General features: G+C 49.8%; 2 protein-coding genes across 5 annotated transcripts in view; both read right to left on the bottom strand.

Moving 5' to 3' along the window:
* Positions 1 to 11,340, bottom strand: part of LOC121440608 (bifunctional heparan sulfate N-deacetylase/N-sulfotransferase 1) — a 61,239-nt gene extending 49,899 nt beyond the window's left edge. For 3 of the 4 annotated variants that reach the window (XM_041641365.1, XM_041641367.1, XM_041641368.1), the window contains exon 1: positions 11,179 to 11,340. The gene's annotated coding sequence lies outside the window, so the exon portion shown is untranslated. Of the gene's footprint in view, positions 1 to 10,988; positions 11,157 to 11,178 lie in introns of those variants that run through there. The other variant, XM_041641366.1, reaches the window with a different exon arrangement.
* LOC121440593 (translation initiation factor IF-2-like) overlaps positions 11,078 to 21,042 on the bottom strand; it is a 27,924-nt gene continuing 17,959 nt past the window's right edge. Inside the window, exon 3 of the mRNA XM_041641353.1 lies at positions 11,078 to 11,500. Coding sequence (XP_041497287.1) covers positions 11,078 to 11,500 — 423 coding nt within the window. The remainder of the gene's footprint in view (positions 11,501 to 21,042) is intronic.

Raw genomic sequence — 21,042 nt, 5'->3', positions numbered from 1 at the left:
GATGTTTCAGTTTTTGCAGTAAAGCAAGAAGTACTTTTTTTTTTTAAATATAGAATGTCCTATTGACTACTAGCTCAATATCTGGCATGGACCAAATAGAATCTGCCCATAGGGTACATGTGGCCTGCCAGCTTTTACCTCTGTTCTCTTAAGAAGAGCAGAAAACACAGTATTGAGTTCACCGTAGAGTTCAGCACAGGAGTTGTGACTGGCACTGTGGAGGCCTGTCAGAAAGACGGATTCTCTGGATCAGGAAGGCTGCCTCAGGGAGGTGCTGGGCCAAAAGGTGAGGTGGGCATGTTTAGAAAGGGAATGAATCCAGAACTGGGACCTCTCGGCCTTAGGGGCTGGCAGGTCACAAGAGGGACCCATGCCACTTAGGAGCCAACAAACACAAAAATCCAAGGTGCCTGCCAGTCTCCGAAGCAAGTACAGTCCCCGGACAGTGAAAGGAGGGGCTGGCTGCCCGCCCCAAAAACCTGCAGACGAAATCAATCAGACTAAATCAATTGGTGGAAGAATAGCAGGGGTCCGATTTCAGACCTGCAGCTTGAGGAAACCAGCTAACAACAGCTCCGTGGGGGAAGGGAGAAGAAGAGACAATGGAGGGACAAAATGAGGTTGAGAATCATGTCCTGCCTGGCCAGGCCAGGTTGTTACATAAGCCTGCCTCAGGACACAGTGTGGGAGGGCCTGGGCTGGGAGGCCCAGATGCAGAGAAGGCTACCCTCACTGCCTACCCACTGCAGCTCGACAGCCTTGCTGTGGCCCAGGCACCAGGTGAGCCCAGGGATAGGGAAAAGACCCAGACCCGGGGCAGGCATTTAGAAGGCCAAACCAGAAACCGGCAGCAAGGACAGCCACATACCAAAATCCTCTCAAACCGACAGTTTTGTACCAGGCATATCCTGACTGAACAGATAAGCATCCTTGCTATTGCCAGCTTATACACAAGGAATGTGAAACACAGTCATCATACAGATCCTAACTGGAAGAGCTGGCGTCACACCTGTCAGTGACTTCTGTGACCACACTTGAAACATCAGTGTGACATGGCCACTTCTCCCCAGCCTATAGCGCATGTGGTCCTTGCTCATCACAAGAACACCTTATCCTCTATCAGTCTGCCAAAACTGACAGGACTCTAACTTGAACACAGTACAGAGGCCTGGAGAGATGGCTTTCAGAGGTCAGTTCAATTCCCAGCATCCACATGGTGGCTCAAAACCATCTGTAACTGTAGTGTCATGGGATGTACAGACAGACAGATATACATGCAGGCAAAACATCCATATACATAAAGTAAATAAATCTTAAAAAAAATAGAAGCCAGGCGGTGGTTGAGTACACCTTTAATCCCAGCACTCGGGAGGCAGAGACAGGCAGATCTCTGTGAGTTCGAGGCCAGCCTAGTCTACAGAGCTAGTTCCAGGACAGGCTCCAAAGCTACAGAGAAATCCTGTCTCGAAAAACCAAAAAAAAAAAAAAAAAAACAAAACAAAACAAAACAAAAAAAAAAACAGTATGGGGGCTAGAGAGATGCTTAGAGGACCCAGATTCGGTTCCCAGAATCCACATGGCGGCTTACAAGCATCCCTAACTTCAGTTCTAGGGTCTGCATTCCACAAATACCAGGCATGCATGTGGTGCATAGACATACAAGCAAGCAAAATATGCGAGCAAACACCCATACAATAAAATTGGTAATAATAATAACTTTTTAAAAAGAGAGAAAAGCAGTATACAGAAATACCTTCAAATTCCATGTCTGATTTCAGGGGCTCAAAACCCCTGTCCTGGGGAGAACAGGTGGACCATGACCACAGAGCACCTAAAGACAGGAGATCAGGAGTAGCGGGATATCTGTAGGCACTGAGCCCTTCACTCACAATTATGGGCACGATTGGGGCCAGGGCCTAGTCATTCCTACAGAACTGGGAGAACAAAATGAATCAGGACACACAATGGCCCATGACTCTGTGCCCCACTGAGTGTGACTCAGAGTCCCTCGCTGCTGGGTAGGCAGTATACGGCTAGGTCCAGCATCTGGACAGGGTGGTCTCAGCTAGCTCCATCCAGCATAGCCTTCCCCAACCCCAGCAGCAGTGAGTTTCCAAAGCCCACCCCTACCATGACCCTTGCCATCTCCAACAAATCAGACATCTGAGGGATGGCAGGACCAAGAAGACCCCATTCTAGCCCAAGTTCTGGGCTGCCTGCTGGGCCACTTCTGACAGCTGCTCCCACCTCTCAATCTGCTCGTCAGATGGGGAGGTTTCCTAATAGAAGTCTTGCCCAGCTCCAAAGCCCTGAATCTATAAACAACAGGCCTAACAACTTCACAGAGCTCTGGATCTTGCTTCGGGAAATTACATAAACGTCCTTCAGAGAAACAAAAGTCAAACCTACAGACTCAACTTTTTTTTTTTTAAGGGTAACAAGAAACCTTTTTCCAGTCCAGCTTCCCCCATCCTACCGCCATTGTTCCAAATATCCTCTCAGGACCTAGAAAATACATTTGGTTTCCGTCTGGAGTTTGGGCTTCTTGGTGATCTTCCTCATGGAAACTGCCCCACCCCTTCTTGGCAGCTGTCTCCCAGGACACCCCCATCTCTCTTCCCAGAATTGCCCTAGGCCACCCTGAGGATATGGCGATACAGCCTGCCAAAGACTAGATGGATAGGACAGTTTAAAGGAGAAAAGCCATCTCTGGTTAGGAAGGTCAGTAACAATTCTGAGCTCTGGTCCTAACAGTGACTCTGACGTCCCAAACAGCCTGAGTGAGCACCTGCTCCTGTTTGAGCCTTAGTCCTTCAACTTAAGATGAAAGGTTCCTATGCCACCAGGGAAATCCTGGGGTTCCTAGCAAGTACACTGCGGACACAGGCAGGAAAGAACAAGGTAGATGATAGAAAACTTTTAAATTTTATTTTTATTTATGTGTGCATGCGTGCATGTGTGTGTGTGTGTTTGTGTGTGTTCCCTTACACAGAGACCAGAAGCAGACTTCAGATCCCTTGGAGCTCAAGTTACAGGTGTTTGCAAGGGTGTTGAGATCTGGTCCTCTAATAGAACAACAGCAAGTGCTTAATAATGGCTTAGTCACCTTCCAGCCCCTAGGAGACTGACTTACCTCTCCCACTTCTCCAACCAAAACCAAAGGAAACCCACTTTCTCTCTCAAACTTAACCTCTCACCCTGCTCCGGGGCCTTGAACTCAGGCAGTTCATGGACAGAACAGAGAATAACAATGTCTGTAGTAAAGGGCCCCGATTGGGAGCAGAGGAAGGAAGATCTCTGTGAGTTCTATGCCAGTCAGACATACACAGTGAGACTCTGTCTCAATGAATAAACAAACAAACATTTCTAAATCTAGTCCTTCTGGCTATGCGTGGCCTAGGTACTTCCATCTATAAAACACAAGTGACTACAGTGCCTCCTTTATCTAGAGGGTTATTCTGAAGATTGCTTCTGAGATGACATGTAAATGTCTAGCAAGCATTGATAAACTGTCAACAGATACGAGTAGCCATTACAATCATCATTAGAGTTATTGAGATGCTTAAAACCACTGACTGGTGATAGCTAAGGCTTCTCAGACCCACATGTGGACACTGATTCATACAGATGCATGCCCTTACATCCCTAACACACAGCATTCTCTAGTGCAGGACCCACATTCTCTGACCCCAGGCCTGGCCCAGGCACAGAACACAGCTGGCTTGCTCCTAACACCCACATTTTTGTTTTGTTTTCTTTTTTGAGACAGTGTTCCTCTGTGTCATTCTAGTGGTCCTGGAACTCACTATGTAGACCAAGTTGGTCTCAAACTCACACAGATCCTCCTGCCTCTGCCTCCCAAGTACTAGGATTAAAGGCATGCCACTCTGCCCAGCCTCTTGGCACCCATTCTAGCCAACACAATCTCTCCCTCACTCTTCCTATTCCCACCTCTGTCCTCTTCAAATTGTCTCAATATTCTTTCTTATACTCACAGGGTTCAGCTATACCCCAGTGCTCTTATAAGACTGTTTCTTGGAGTAAAGGGAATTCATCCAAAATGGTACTCCTTCGAAACATGGTAGAACAAGGGTATAGTAGTACATGCCTTTAATCACAGCACTCAGGAGGCAAAAGGGGTGGATCTTTGTAAATTCAAGATCAGCCTGGCCTACATAGTATCAGACTAGCCAGGGTACACAGTCAGGATAGTGAGACACCCCCGCTCCCCTCTTGAAAGAAAGAAAAGAGAGAGAAGAGAAAGTAGGCTTTCCATGGCCCCTACAGTTGTTCCACTTGAACAACTGAATATGCTGAAAACAGGAGCCCAAGGAAAGACACATTTATTTTCTTAAATGACCTAGCCCAGTGGTCACTAAAAGGATAAGATAGAAAGGAACTGGGCTTTCCTGGATTCATCCGGATACTGTGAGTCTGAATAAACCGAAAACAGAAAGAGGCACTGACCTTGTAATGACCTAACCAGTGGTTCTCATGCATCAGAACCATTTGGAGAGCGAATGAGCACAGACCACTGGGCTGCAGCGCCCCAGTGTCTGACTTAGTGGGTCTGGATAGGGAGGCAGCACCTGCACATTTCCTAAGTTCCCAGGTGATACAGATGCAGGAGAAGCAGGGAGAGCGCCTGCTGCTTCCATTCCCATAACACCATGGGGCAGGGTGCCACAAGTGTCAGGAGGAAGGACATGCAGGCAGAGGGACCTGAGTGAAAGACCTGCTATGGCAACATTCTCTTCTCACTGGCCCCTGCCCGGGCAGGCAGCTATGTGCAAGCAGAGCAGAGGGTACAAACCAGAGGTGAGACTACAACAAGCCTCCACCCTCCACCACCTGGAGACCTGTCCAGACAAGTTAGTCCTTATCCAGGCTTTGCCTCATGGAACCAAATCTCAGGCCTGAAAGACCAGAATCCCCACCCACCATATTAATTACATACACTCTGGGAATTTTTTTTTAATTTTACTTATTTTTATTTTATGTGCATGAGAGCTTGCCTGAATGTATATCTGTGTACTACTTGTTTACAATGCCCATGAAGGCTAGAAAATGGAGTCAAATCCCCTGGCACTGAAATTATAGTTGCGAGCCACCCTGCGAATGCTGGAGATTGAACCTGGGTCCTCTGGAAGAGCAGCCAGTGCTCTTTACCTGCTGAGCCTCTCCACCTCTCCAGCCCTGAGCTGCATTCCCAGAAATATGGAGCTTTCTCCCTCCAGAAACAATACTGCCATCTTGGCCTGCTGTGATATGTTGCTTTCTTATTATATAGTTGAGTCAGTCCCCTCTGGTATATCTATTCTTCAATCTGTCTATCAGTGCTTCACAGAACAAGGCCAGAGCAGCCGTGAGAATCAGCAAACATTGGCTGTTATTCTGAGTTTAAGCTCCAGGTGGAGCCACTGGTCCCTCTAAACCTTGGTTGCCATATCTGCTTAAAGAAGGTGATACTAACTCCATTTCCCACTGCTGTTATAAGAAGGAAGTGAGCACCTCAGTCAAGAATAACTATCAAGCTGGCTTGGTGGTACACATCCTTAATCTAGCACATGGAAGGCAGAGCTGGAAGCCAGCATGGTCTATATAAAGAGTTATAGGCCAGCCAGGCAACACAGTAAGACCCGGTCTCCAAAATCAATAACTATCGCCAGGCAGTGGTGGTGTGGTTGCCTTTAATCCCAGCACACAGAAGCAGGTGAATCTATGCCAGCATGGGCTACAGAGTTAGTTCCAAGACAACCAGGACTATTACACAGAGAAACCGTCTTTAAAAACTCAAAAAATAAATGAATTGTAGTGATATTTCATTCGTATTTTAATAAATAAAGCTTGTCTGAAGATCAGCGAGTAACACAGCCCCACTGGTCAGCCTTACAGACCAGGCAGAGGTGACACACACCTGTAATCCCAGTAACCACACTGGTTTGTCACAGAAAGTGGGCAGTAGTGGTGTACAACTTTAAACCCAACACTAGAGAGGAATATAAGAAGGGAGGAAACAGCTCAGACACAGTCTCATTCTGAGATTCCTGGAGGCAGAATCGCCATTTCAGACTGGGGTAGAGCTAAGAGCCAGTAGCTGACTGTTTTTGCTTTTCTTACCTTCAAGTTGAACCCTAATATCTGTCTCTGGGTTTTTATTAATCGTGCTACAATCAATCATCAATCAATCAATAACAATGCCAGTCTCAATAATCAAAAGTAACCCAAAACTTGCACTGTCTGAATTAAAATGCTTCAAAGCAAGGACAACTGCAGTCCCCTTGCCCAGGCTCCACACAGCGGGGCCAGCCCCAGGCTCTCTGGTACTCAGGCTTGCTTGTAGCCTTGACTTGACCTGGACCTCACTACTCCCTTAAGGTGAAGTTCCCGCCTTCTTGTTCCCATGGCCTCTCCCTGCCACCACCTATTCCCCTTGCCCTTCTGGAAGTCCCAAGCCCACAGCCTAACTCATGAGACGGGTCATGACAGCAGTCATAGGGCCACCTGAGCAAGCTTTAGACACTAGCCAGTGTGGTCATCCAGGAGGAGACTGGGCCAGTGGGACTTAAGTCCTTTAACTTGGATGACAGGCAGGAAGTCAGAAAGCAGAGGCATCAACAAAGAGAGGAAATCCTGTCGGCTTCCAAGATATAACCACAGCTACTGCAGGCCATGAGGCTGTCCTGCCGCTGGGACTCAGTTTCCTCACCTGAACTTTCCAACCTGCTTCTTTAAACAGCTCCTGTCTGCTGGGTGCTGCATAACAACCATCCTTTCCAAAATAGGAGTCTGGGGGTTGGTTGGTTGGTTTTTACAGGTAGACTGTGTGAGAGTGTGGGAATGGGTGTGTTTATGGCCTGTGTGGAGGTCAGGACTTAGTTTTGGAACTCTGCTGGAAGACCAGGTTGACCTTGAACTCACAGAGTTACCCAGCCTTACCTACGCGTGCGTGCGCCCATAGGAGAAAACCAATTCTAGGAGAGAATCAATACTTGCATTCCTGCGGGCCAGGTTCTGGTTTGCTCCAGAAGTAACTGCCTGCAACTCCCATCCCCTAAAATCCAACAAATACATGGTATATAGACACATATGCAGGCAGAACACTCACACACATAAAATAAAAACAAAGGTTAGAAAATATTTTTTAAAAAAGAAAGAAAAGGAAAGGAAATGAAGGAAGGAAAGGAGAAAAGGCGGGAGGGAAAGAGAGAGAAAGAGAGGGTAGGAGGGAGGGAAGGAGGGAGGGAGGAAGGAAAGAATGGAGGGAGGGAGGGTGTGAAGGAGACGGGGAGGAAGGGAAAAGAAAATCAATATTATTAGAAGCAGGCAAGGCTGGGTGGTTGTGTCCTCAAAGCACAGGGGCTCAAGGAGCTGTGCAGGCCACTGGGTGTTACACAGGAAAGGCCACTTCAAGAGCTCTGGGGACAGTGGGGCTAGAGTGAGCTCAGCACTACCCAACTTGTTCTCAGGCAAAGAGGGAACTGAAAGTGGTCACTCGAACCTGACCCGGGGGTGCGTTCTCCCACACCCTCTAAAGACTCTCTACTCCTCCTGCAGGCACTTAGCAGTGAGGTCTTCCCCTTGTCCTCAGGCAGTCTCTTCTCAGGTTAGATGCCCTGGGTGCGACCTTACTGCTGTCTTTGGCCTGGATCAGCCTATGGTATCTGCCCCTAGGGAGCTTTCCAAGGATTCAAAAGCAGAGATTTTGCTGAAGTCCTTCCCTAAACCTGGGCCAACCCCCGAGGCAGCTACAAAATCCTGTGGCCCTTTTCCCGCCTGAGTCTGCCTGAGGCGACCAGGTCAGCTCCACAGGGTGACAGTCAATGAGTTTTCCAGTCTCGGTCACTCTTGCCACTGTCCATGGCCAAAACGACCCTGAGAACAGCATCTCGGTGCCACATAAACAGATCAGTACGGGTTCAAACTCCGGCACTGCTAGTGCCTCTACCCCTCTGAGCCTCCATTTCCCCCACCTAGAAATAGGGCAGGATGGGGTGACCAGCTACTCTGCAGGGCATTGTGAGAAGTCAACGGGTGTCTGTAAAGAGCCTGGCACCATGCCTGGCAGAGTACAGTAGCAGGCACCATCTCAACAAGCTGCTTACAACCTTCTGTCTTCTCGGCTACCACATAAAACCCTAAGTCAGGAGCAGGATGCTGGTAAGCCCCCACAGTGCAGCCTGGTGCCCACCGTCCTCTCTGACGGTCTGACCCCTCAGATGCTTCCTCCTCTGGGAACCCTTGCCGACATGACCAACCAGGAAGCTCTTCCTTCCTGTCCTTCAGGCACCATCTTCTGCTGATCACCCTATCACACCCGGCTCCACAACCATCCCACCTCTGATCCTCGTCAAAACCCAGCAAGTACCCTGCCACCCTGGCCACAGAAATTTTCCATATGAATTTGAAAAATTACCCAATTTCCCATCTCAAGCAAAGAATGTCCTCCAAATAGCCCTGTTATTTCAAGCCATACTCAAATTCCAACCTAGAAGTCTGCACAAGCCCTAGTGATTTCTAAGTCTGGCTCTGGTTCTAAAGTACAGACACATGGGCCCAGAGCACAGGCAAAACGGGTCCCTAAGGCCAGGAAAGAGAGCTATGGACTGCTGAGACCATCTCTCACATTTTCTGTTGGCTCCTGTGCTGCTACTTCCGGTCCACGTCTCTCAGCCTGAAGACTCCCCCTTGCACACCCCATGTGATGGAAGGCTCTCCCTCTTCTTCCTTCTTCTCTCAGTCTGAAGACTCACCCTGCACACCCCTTGCACACACCCCTGTGACAGAAGCCTCTCCCTCTCTATCTTTCTCCCTGACTTTCTTCCTTTACCTGTTGACTTTCCCAGAGGCCTCTCTGCTCCGAGCGACTCTGACCACACAAGGGACAGCCTCCAGCCCCCAGGACCCTTTCCAGGTCTTTCAGCCCTCTACTTAATCTCCCGCCTTTCAGAGCTAAGTGGTGGAATTTCCACTCTTGTTCCTACAAGTTGATAGTGATGTCAGCTGGGGAGAGCTGTCTATTCCCAGGGCCCAGGGAAAGCCTACAAATCCTTGGGAATCCCACACTCTGAGCTGGAGGGTCTTGGAGCGGCTGGAGCCCTGTGCACAAACCTCCCTCCCCCAGGAACCCACCACACCCACCACACCAGCCCTCGGTCCAATGTTTTAAGATGTCATTAATTAGCAATTTGTATTCCATCTCTTAAGTAATTGCTCAAAACCTCCAATCAGAGCTTGACTGGTAATCATGTCCCTCCCCACCCTACCCGCACACACCACCAAAGACTGGGCCCACCTAACACTTGAAAACCCAGTGAGGATCTGAGCCACTCTTCACAGTTACTAGGGGAAGTCTTTCCTCCGGGACTACGAGGTACCAGTACTGGGCTAGCTGGACTCTAGAACAAAGACCAGCATCTCTGTGAGGATTCTGCAATCTTGCTGGCTCCAAGTTCACCCTCCATACTAGCTCCAAGGACCTTTAAGGCTAAGGTATCAAAGCCTCCCTTAGTTTGGCCATGAAGCCTAAAACATTTGGGACATCAATCCTTGGCCTTAGATCCCTGATCTGCCCAAGGGTTCAACTCTTGAGCCCAACCTCCTACCCCCTGTTGATCTCAAAGTGACAGTTCTAAAGGGAGATAAAAGCCTCTGCAGGTCTCCTGGGTGCTGGGGAAGTCTGTTGACAAAGCCACCAGCTGTCCCCAGTTGGAGCCAGGGAGTCAGACTCCTCCCTGAACCACCACCCACACTGGGAGAGCGTTCCTCCCAGGACCCAGCCAGCAACGGAACTTGGACCATCATGAAGCTCTCTCTGATCACAGGCTCCAACCGACCTCCCCTCCAGCTCCAGCTGCTACACTAACAAGAGCAAGGGCACAAGACCTCACCCAGGCAAGTGCCAGGTAGAAGGGCACCTCACCTGGGGAAGGGCGATGGGGTAGAGAGGCAGTTCACATGATTCCACTGAAAATGAAACCATAAACCCAGTCATACCAACAGGCTTAGTAGGGATCTGTAGTTCATATGTAGGACTGAGAGAAGGGGCAAATCCCGCTCCCACTTCCTACTCTCCTGACATTTTCCATTCGATGCCTCAGTTTCCCCTCTATAACATCTGCCTAACAGTCATGTAGAAGAATTTTGTGAACGACACCGTGTAAAGGAGTGAACTAGCCTAGTGCCTGGCACACAGCAATATGCACCGAACACTTGTTGAATATAAGCATGCCAACATTTTCCGAGATTCCCACACCCTGGCTTCATCCCCCACTCTGACAGATACACCCATTTTACAGGTGAGGAAACAGAGGCTTAAAAAGGGAAAGAATCTGCTCAAGGTCACACAGCTGGGAAGTGACGAACACCCAGATCTGTCTAACCCTCAGTCCAGAGGGTAATATTGCCCCAGAATGTCCCCCAAGCTCTTCTAGGGGCGGGAGGGAGGACCAGTAGAGGGATGTAGGGTCTGTGGGGATCCTGGCACATAAAAGCCAGGTGATGGATGAGTCCTCAGATTCCTGGCAGCTCCCAGACCCCCGCGTCCTACAGGCGTCCCTTCTTCGTGCTGGTCAAATGCTAGAGTCCTAGCTCCGGGGGAAACTGAGGGAGGAGGGGAGTTAGGGACCAGGCCGCTCAGGGCCGGGAGAAAACCGGTCCGGCCGCCTCCCCACCCCCCCACCCCGGCCTCTAGCCCCCTCCCATGCCAGACAAAAGTTTCCCCTGTTCGGGAGCCGCGGAGGGGGAGGGGGCATTCCTCGTGGGTGACATTATCCGTGACCTACAGCTGCCGCGCTGCCCGGTCCGCACCCCGGCCCGCCCGGCCCCGCGAGGCCCCCACCCCTTTGTCCTCCCCACCGCCCGCCCGGCGCCCGCGCGCACCAAACTTGCACCGGGGCCGCTCGGGCCCCAGCGCGGCCTGCACGCCGTGCCCGGCTGGCAAACGCTCGGCCCGGGAAGTCGGGCCGCCCGGCCCTCCGGCTCCTTACCTGCCTCGGCCGGGGCGCCACGGGGAAGCGGCGCGGGTGGCCGCGCGGCCGCCGGTCCCGGGCGTGCGCGAGGCGGGCTGCGGGCCGGCTTAACCCCTTGCTGGCCGCGCTGCGCCCGCGCCCGCACACCCGCCCGTGGGGAGCGCGCACAGGGCCGCCGGGCCGCCCGCCTCCCTCGACCCGCGCCTACCTCCCCCGCCTGGCCGTGCGCGGGGCTCGATCTGGTGGCGCGGGGCGCGCACGCTGCGGGGGCCCGGCAGGCGCCGGGGCGGGACCGGGCGCCGCGAGCTGCGAGCCGGGCTGGATTTCTCGCTTCCACCCGGATTCTCCCTCGGCTCTCCCGGCCGATTCGGTGCTGCTCGGCGACCACGTGACTCGGGCTGCCTTTGACCCCGGTCTCGGAGCGGGTAGGGGGCGGGGGCCCGGGCCCGAGGGGTGTCAGACGCGGGACCCGCGAGGGCGGTGCGCCCCGGCCAGTGTCCCGGAGGCGATGACCCCGAGCAAACAAAGCCCTGGGGAAACCAACAAGTTATTTGGAGTCAGAGAGGGACTGGCGCTGGGGGTCGGAGAGGCGGCTGAGGGAAGGAGGGGGGCACAAAGACATGTTCTCGCCGCGACTTACAGGCCTGGAATCGCTGGCTGGGCCCCGGGGCTGTGAGTTCTGCCCCGCTGGCCTGTGACAACCCTCCAGGGTTCCTCAGACAACAGGTACCTGTCAATGTGACCCCTCCAGCCCTCCAGGGCAGGACTTCACACCCACACCCACACTCCCCGTGCTCTGCTCCTGAAACATACTTGTATTCCCTTTACCGGGGAGGATCTGATTCACGTACTGATTTCATTGTTTACTAGGATGTCATCTCTCTCAACAAGTTGTTCCCAGCTTAATCAGTGCTCTCTGTGGCACATAGCAGACAGACAAAGAGGTATACCGTCTTGTGCAAAAGTTTCTCCCACCTGGCCTGTTCTCCATCCTCAGCAATCCCACCTGTCTCAAAGACCGTGCAAACTGGACGAAGTTCCTCCCATTAAGCAGACGGAAACTGAGTCTCCTGTAGGGTGCTGAGAGTCCTTAATAGCTGGTGCTAGAATTTATTCTCAGCCCAGGGAGATCTGCCATTCCTCAGCCAACCAGTAAACCTACAAGGGATAGGGAGGTGGGGTCCGGTGGAAGAATAGGTATTGACAGCCTTTGAAAGGTCCATGCAGGGAGCCGGGTGGTGGGTTTCTGTGAGTTTGAGACCAGCCTGATGTACAGAACGAGTTCCAGAACAGGCTCCAAAGCTACACAGAGAAACCCAGTCTCGATAAACAAAAGGAACAAAACAAAACAAAACAAAAAAAAACGGTCCTTACACATTACAGATTACCAGGCAGACAGACTGAGGCCACTGCAAACACGGGAAACATCCTGGACTCTCAAGCACCATCAGAGGCTCAGGATTAACTGTAGGAACAGAATTGGTAAAAGAAAAAAACAAAAAACAAAAACCATGCGAGCAATCAGAGCAGAAAGGAGAGTTCAAAGAAGGCAGCTGGCACTGGGAAGCAGAACAGGCCCACAGGATCTCCCCAGTGGGATCAGGTGTCCTTGTTGGTCAGCCTGCTGTGTCTCCCAGAAGAGCAGGGATACTGAGGCCTAAACACAGATGCTGGTGTGTGAGCTGAGAAGCTACCAGGCTTCTGCTTCCTATATGTGCCCATGTTACACCTCTGGAAGGAGCGGAGCCACAGGCCACAACTGCAGGCTACATGTGGACAGGATGTGACTTCCAAGCACATACTGCAGCCACCGCCAGTTTGGCTGGGGAAAACAGCATAGACCAGCAAATTCTTAACAATTTGAGTTTCCACACCGGGCAGTGTAAAGTCCTTGAAAAATGGGCTGAGGCTTGAGCAGGTCAAGCCCCTGGAAGGCAGTTCAAAAGGTCCATTCCGTCAGGATGCAGCCCCGTGAACCTGATCTGTATTCTAGACACCGTGTGGGAGGGGCAGAGCTGGGAGTTCATGCTCAAGCTATGAGCTGAGAATGTAGCTCAATTGGTAGAGTGCTTGCCTGGCATGCAGGATGCCCTGGGTTCAATCCCAGCACTGTATACATGGTACATGCCTATAATTCCATACAGGAGGTTGAGGCAATAGGAACAAGGTGTTCAAAGAGTTCAAATGGGCATGAGCCTCCCCCCCCCCCGCCCCTTTGTTCTGGCCACAGTGAGCCTGGAGGGAGGTAAGGTCCAAGTGCTCTGGCTCTCATGATGGAAGGAGCAAGGAAGGGAAGGGCTCCAGGGAGTCAGCCTCTCAGAGAGCTGGATCAGAGGAGCAGCTAGAGTGGGTTTGGGAAAGGAAGATAGACTTTTCTGGTACAAGGAACAATCCACCAGGACCACGTGGAAGTGGTTCTGGAAAAGCTGCGTGGAGCATGGCAGAGGAAGCAGGAAGGGAAGGCTGAGTCAGAAGAGACTGAAGGGTGTCAGGCGCTGAGTGCAGCCTCGGGAGCAGCTGGCTCCAGCCTGGACTGAACCTAAAATCCTGAGGGCCTGCTGGAGAGAGAAACGTCTTCTCGTGGGAGAAGAGATGACGGGGAGCCAGCCAGGTCAACAGCATGTTGAAAGCAGGCTTGGAGGGTTAGCTCATAAGTTAGGTAACCCCATGTCTCTGACGACATTTCCTACCTCCGAGTCTTCAAAACTTCATAAGCTTCATAAGCTGGACCTTCCAGCTTGCTGGATGTCCTGTGAGGATGTGTGTGGTGGGGAGGCCCAGCCAGGATGGAGATGGGCTGGAAGACTTACATTCTTTTACTCCTCCCTCCCCTCCTGACCCAGGCCCCTTCCTGAGGCCCAGTGACCCTCATCTGGGGCTTGAGACTTCCTTGCTGTCCCATCACCTCATCTCCATTTTAGCAAGGCAGAGGCCGAACTCATCACTCCTCATCAGGCCCACATCCAATCTCTCTGCCCGCCCCACATGTCATTCCATTGCTCCTGCTTCCAAGCTGGGTTTTTTTTCTCTCTCTTTCCCAACTCCTTTTCTCCTTCATGGGTGCTACCTGATGCATAGCCTTCTTAGCTTGTGCTTAATACAAGTACAGAGTCATGCATCTCAGCTTGCTTTTTGGGGGGAGCAGGGGAGAGGCTGGTTTCGAGACAGGGTTTTGCTGTGTAACAGCACTGGCTGCCCTGGAACTCACCAGGCTGGCTTCGAACTCACAGAGATCCACATGCATCTGCTTCCCAGGTGCTGGGATTGCCGCCAACACCACCACACAGCCCCTCTCTTCTTTGTTTGTTTGTTTTCAGAGACAAGGTTTCTCTATATAACAGCCCTAGCTATCCTGGAGCTTGCTCTGTAGATTAGACTGGCCTCAAACTCACTGAGATCCGCCTGCCTCTGCCTCCTGAGTGCTGGAATCAAAGGTATGTGCCACCACCACCCAGCCCCTCTCAGCTTTTAATGAAACTTCATCAAGCCCATTTCCTATTGAAAGCCTCCAGCAGCTTGTTTCCCACCCTCCTAGGATCTTTCCTGATGTCTGTCCGTTATCTGGTGGTCCTTAGCGGGCAGAACTTCGCCTTCCACTTTGCCTGTCCGTTTATTTATTTTGAGACAAAGTCTCACTGCTGTAGCCCTGGATGGCCTGGAATGTGCTCTCTAGATCAGGCAGCTCTGTGCCTCCGGAATGCTTGGATCAAAGGCAGGAGCCGGAAACCTAGCCTCAGGCTGCTGATTTTTTGCTAAAAGAATGTACCAAAGTCATTCTTTCTGGGCTCTGGCCACATCTAAACTATGTGACCATGGTCATCATTTTCTCAACCTGTCTGTGCTATTATCTCTGCAGTGTGGGCAATAATTGTGTGTGCTGCTGAGAGCTCTGTGGGAATTAGACATGTGGAGCCCTTCATGCAGTATCTGCCATATGATAAGCACTATATATGTGTTAACTAAATGATGGCGATCCTTGTTTCTTGTTTTTTCTCTGTAGCCCTGTCTGTCCTGGAACTCGCTCTGTAGACCAGGCTGACCTTGAGCTCAAACACCCTCCTGCCTCTGCCTCTGGAGTGTTGGGATTAAAGGCATACACTACCACTGCCCAGCTATGACAGCATCCTTTAGGCCTCAAGGTTAAAGTTTATTTTCTCTTGGGTTTTTCCTGACCTCCTGACACAGCCCAAACCTTCTGGTGTATACTTCCCATTCCCTTCCCCACTATCCTCCTGGTGCCTGCCAGCTGCCCAACTCTCTTCTCTAGTCCAAGGTCATTGGAGGTCTTTGCCTCGAACCCTGTGCCCTGCATATTACTGGGCACATAGTAAGTATCTTTGTCTACTGACAAAGTGCCCACCGCCTGGCACTCCATTCCTTCATTCATCTATGGGTGCTGCCTCTAGAGTTTTCCTCACACAGTCCTGGCAGGGGAGGAAGGATGAGCAAGAGAGGTAAGGCCTCTGGGCAGTATACAGTGTTAGCTTCTGCAGAGAGAGGCATGTAAGCACAAAGGAAGATGCAATACGCTGTCTGCGTGTTTTCGCAGTCTGTGGCGAGGATGGGTCCTTGAGATGATGTAAATGAAACAAACTCGCATAAACAAGCAAAGACCTTGGCCTTTTCAGCCAGCTTCCCAGTTCCTAAGCTGGACTTCTTTATTTATTTATTTTTTTTTTTTGGAGTTTCATTTTATTTTATTATTGATTTTTGTTGAGCTTTACATTTTTCTCTGCTCCCTTGCCTGACTCTCCCCTGCCCCCTTCACTTCTCCCCTAAGGTCCCCATGCTCCCAATTTACTCAGGAGACCTTATCTTTTTCTACTTTTTACTTCCCATGTAGAATAGATTTATGTAAGTCTCTCTTAGTGTCTGCATTGTTGTCTGAGTTCCCTGGGATTGTGGTTAGTAGGCTGGTAGCTGGACTTCTTTAAAGCAGAAGAGTGGGTCCTATCCAGAGTAGACCGACCACTCTTCTTGCTGTCTGCAAACCTCCTATTCAGCCGTCAAAACCTACTGTCCACAGCACCCCATCCAGGAAACCTCGCTCTGCATAGAGGTCTGTTCAGGCCCTGATCACAGTTTTAATGATTTCCTATGAAGATAGTGGGATTTGCCAAGGATAATCCAAATTTCATGTCATTTGCTTTTTAAAAAGAAATTTAAGGTGATTTGATGAATGTATAACTACATGTGATTTCATGTCTGTACAGCAGTGGAGGCAGAAAATAGCCTGTGTTGGACCATGTGACCTGAACTGTGGTTTGGAGAACATGTGGTCACCATAATTACAGCATTGACCACATGGTGTAACAGTTTCCCCTACCCCCCACCCGACGGGTGGTGGGGAAGGGAGGCAGGTTGTTCAGTGACAGGGACTAGAAAACTTGGTACCTGCTAAGCAAATGGAAAACAGATATAAAATAAACGTTTTGGGAACTGAAGTTTGTTTTGAGATGGAAGATGAGTGGGAGGGAGGGGATGAAAACAAGAGCAGCATCCTGCAAGCAAGAAAACGTGGCTTCTGCAAATCCGCTAATTCCCCCTTTAACGGTGCCATTGTTATGCTCCAATTACAATCTGACAAAGACAAAGAAAAACATTCTCAGGGGCCAGAGGTTTCTAAGTGAATGTTATCAGCAAGTGGTTTGAGGTTCCCTGAGGACAGTGCCAGGTGGAGGAGCCCAGCCTACAGGCTGTGGACCCTGGAGCAACCAGAACTGACGACTTTTTTTCAATTTTTTTTTTTTTAAGGCAGGGCCTTATGAAGTTAAGGTTGGCTTCGAACTAGCTTTGCGGTCTAGAGTAACTTTGAACTTTTGATTCTCCTTCTTCTACCTCTTAAGTGGTATCATATAGGCCAATGCCACCACATCCGTTTTCATGTAGTGCTGGGGAACCAAACGCCCTGGAACCCAGGACTCTACACACACTAGGCACTCACGCTACCAGCTGAGTTAGCCTCCCAGCCCTCAGGGCTCATTTCATTTGCCTTGCCGTGCAGTAGCTGTGAGCCACGGAACACCAGGCCCCACACACACTCGACCAGCTCACTGCTGTCCCTAAGCCCCACCCCCATTCCACACTTGTCATTTATTTGCATTATTGCCCTTGACTCTATTGGCATCTGAGTTTCTGACTTCTGAACCACTCCAATTCTCCTTAAAGAAATGGAGAGGCCTGGAGAGACGGCTCTGCTGTTAAGAGCACTTGCTGCTCTTCACAGAGATGTAGAGTTCAGTGCCCAGCACCCGTGGATCGTACACCCACCCTCTTGTGGTTTCCATGGGCACCAGGCATGCACACTGTACACATGGATGCATACAGGAAAAGCATTCATAATATTCATAATGCAAAATAAACATTTTTGTTTTGTGACAGGTGTCACTGTGCAGCCCTGGTTGTCCTGAACTCACTCTGTATATCGGGCTGACCTCGAACTCAGAGATCCACCCGCCTCTGCCTCCTGAGTGCTAGGATTAAAGGTGTACGCCACCACTGCTTGACAACAATTTTTTTAAGCCAAAGAAATAGAGAAACTAAGACCCGGGGAGGATAGGAATCTGTCAGAGCACCAATGGCATAAAGCAGAGTAGACCAGAGGAGGGTCTACTTGCCAGGTTTTCTGCTTACCTGTTCTATGTGAATGGGATGCTGGCACACAGAGGTGCAGGGGTTTGAGACCTACTGAACATAGATCCCCCAGGATCAAGCCTAGACACTATTCCTGGGTGCCTGGAGAGGTACCATATGGGAAGAGGAGCACTGTAAACCCTGATGGGAAGTTGGTTCTGGAACCAACAATGTGTTTAGCCCTTTGTTTTAGCCTACTGCTTCAAGGTGAGCATTTTTCTCCTGTCTGTGTTGGATGTGACCTGGAGTAAGAGCTGGGGACCAGGTAGGGGAAAGTAAAGGACATGACAGGACCATCCAAGCAGAGCATTCAAGCACATGGAAAACTACCTCCAAAATTCTGTCATCTTAAGTTCTAAAGTACATTGCTTCTTTGACTGTGATCACACGAAAAAGTTCTGAAATGCCATGACCTTATGAGTCTTGGGTTCTAACATGGGAGTCTCAGGTTCTAAAACTGCCCTGTCATTAGAAACATGAAGCAAGCCGGGCAGTGGTGGCACACGCCTTTAATCCCAGCACTTGGGAGGCAGAGGCAGGTGGATCTCTGTGAGTTCGAGACCAGCCTGGTCTACAAGAGCTAGTTCCAGGACAGACTCCAAAACCACAGAGAAGGGCTGGAGAGATGGCTCAGTGGTTAAGAGCACTAACTCTTCTTCCAGAGGTCCTGAGTTCAATTCCCAGCAACCACATGGTGGCTCACAACCATCTATAATGAGATCTGGTGCCCCTCTTCAGGGGTGCAGGTACACAAGAAGGTAGAATATATACATAATAAATAAATAAAACTTTAAAAAAAAAAAAAAAAAAAAAAAAACAAAACCACAGAGAAACCCTGTCTTGAAAAAAGCAAAAAAAAAAAAAAAAGAAAGAAAAGAAAAGAAAGAAACATGAAGCAACCTGGAATAAGAGTGCTAACCTAGCACTTGTGAGGCCCTAGATTCAATTCTCGGTCATGGGTGGTAGGGGGAGAGGTAGGGGAGGAAGGGAATAGAGAAAAAAAGGAAGTGGGTGGGGTGGCTTGAGAACCTGGGTTCAGATCCCAGCACCCATCTCAAAAGAGGCCTGGGCCTGTAATACCAATGCAGGTTGGGGTGGGGTTGAGGGGACAGACACAGGAGGCTCCCAGGACCAGCCACTCTTAACCAATAGAAAAGTCATGGGTTTAATGAAAGAACTTATCAAAAAAAAAAGTTTGATATATGTGTCACACATACACATGTGCATACTCTTAAAAGAATAAATATAGGGGTGGAGAGATGGCTCAGTGGTTAAGAGCAGTGACTGGCCAGGCAGTGGTGGTGCACGCCTTTAATCCCAGCACTCAGGAGACAGAGGCAGGCAGATTTCTGTGAGTTTGAGGCCAGCCTGGTCTACAGAGTGAGTTCCAGGACAGGCTCCAAAGCTACAGAGAAACCCTGTCTCGAAAAACAAAACAAAACAAAACAAAACAAAAAACAAACAAAAAAAAGAGCATTGACTGATCTTCCAGAGGTCCTGAGTTCAATTTCCAGCAACCACATAATGGTTCACAACCATCTGTAATGGGATCTGATGTCCTCTTCTGGCATAAACACATCCATGCAGACAGAAAACTCATACCTAAAAAAATACATACATACATATATACATAAATAAATAATTTTGAAAAAGAATAAATATAATGTAGGCAGACCACATATAAACTTTTTTTTAATATTTATTTATTTGTTAGACATACATTATTCTGTTTGCTTGTATGCCTGCAGGGCAGAAGAGGGCACCAGACCTCATTACAAATGGTTGTGAGCCACCATGTGATTGCTGGGAATTGAACTCAGGACCTTTGGAAGAGCAGGCAATGCTCTTAACCACTGAGCCATCTCTCCAGCCCCACATATAAACTTTTTAAATGATTTTTATGACACGTGATTTGGTGTTTTGTCTGCATGTATGTCTGTGTAAGGGTGTCGAATTCCTGGAGGTTATAGGCACTTGTGAGTTACCATGTGGGTGCTGGGAATTGAACCCAAGTCCTCTGGAAGACCAGCCAGTGCTCCTAACTGCTGAGCCATCTCTCCAGCCCTCACATAAATTTTTAAGTTCTCTAGTAACCAGTTTGTTTGTTTTTGAGACAAGGTCTCTAGATTTGGGCTGTCCTTGAACTCAGAGAGATCTGCCTGTCTATACCTCCCAAGTCTTAGGATTAAAGACGTGCACCACCACCACCCAGTAACCACATTTTTAAGCATAAAGAGAAATGGGCAAAACTGATGTTGTAAACATGTTGTATTTTACCCAATAGACCAAAATAACATCATCTTGAAATGTAGTTAATATAAAGAAATTATAAACTGACTGTGATGGCTCAGCCCTGTGATCCTGTATGCCAGAGGTGGGAGTCTCAGGAGCATCCTAAGTTCAAAGTCATCATTGGCTAATAGTTTAAGGCCTACATAGATACTTCTTCTTTTTGTTGTTGATATTTGTTTTCGAGACAGGGTTTCTCTGTGTAGCCCTGGCTGTCCTGAAACTCTCTGTAGACTAGTTGGCCTCAGACTCAGAAACTTGCCTGCCTCTGCTTCCCTAGTTAGTGTTGAGATTAAAGGCATGTGTCACTACCACCACCAGACAAGATACTTTTTCAAAAACAGAGAGCAGGAAGAGAGGGAGGGAGGGAAGGAGGGAGGGAGAGAACCAAAGAGCTGTTTCAAAGTCTTTCCTTAGTCTTCAGAATCCTGTGTGTTCTACACTTTCTAACACATGAGCTAGTCACATTCCAGACGCTCTGAAGCCACATGTGCCCAGTGGCTACAATGCTGGAGAGCATGGTATCAAAACCGAAAATTCTGTGACTCACTTCTCTAACATTCCAAGATGCTGGGCCTCTGAGATTCTAGACTCTTGCAGCCTGCTCGGCTCGCTAATGCTATGGCTGTGGTTCTATTGGACTAAAACATTTCCTGAGCACCAGGACTGCTTGTGAGAAAGGCTTTCCTCCACACATTTCTCCTGTAGAAATAAATCCCCGTTCCCTACAGAGCCAATAGCGAAGGTGGGAGCAAAGAGCCTCCCCTCAGCTGCCTGTACCATCTGGCCCAGCCTGTGGGAGAGGGGGGGGAGCGTGCCTCTCCACGTGGGGGACCTTGTTCCTCTGCCAATCCTGGAGTTCTTCATCTCCATCCTTGTGCATCAGTCTGCAAGGGAGACCCTGGCCTTGAGTCTTTGTGGAAGCAGGCCTTCCCCAGCTCCCTCCTTTGGTTTCAGGAGTCAGGACAGCATCTGGGCTCTGTGAAATAGGCTTCCATTTGCTCAAGGCTGGAGTCTGGGGAGGACAGAAGTCAGGGGTCCATGCCTTTGTGCTTGGAGAGTCAGAAGTCTCTGAGGGTCACAGGATCTGTGTCTTTTACTGTGCAGATGGGGAAACATAGCCAAGAGCTGAAGGCACAAGGTGAGTGTT

Source organism: Microtus oregoni, unplaced genomic scaffold (genome assembly GCF_018167655.1).
Source record: "Microtus oregoni isolate MIOR12 unplaced genomic scaffold, Mior012 000069F_ref0000032, whole genome shotgun sequence".
NCBI classification, from domain to species: Eukaryota; Metazoa; Chordata; class Mammalia; order Rodentia; family Cricetidae; genus Microtus; species Microtus oregoni.
Note: the sequence above shows the minus strand (reverse complement) of the source record. Positions and strands in the feature narration are given on the sequence as shown.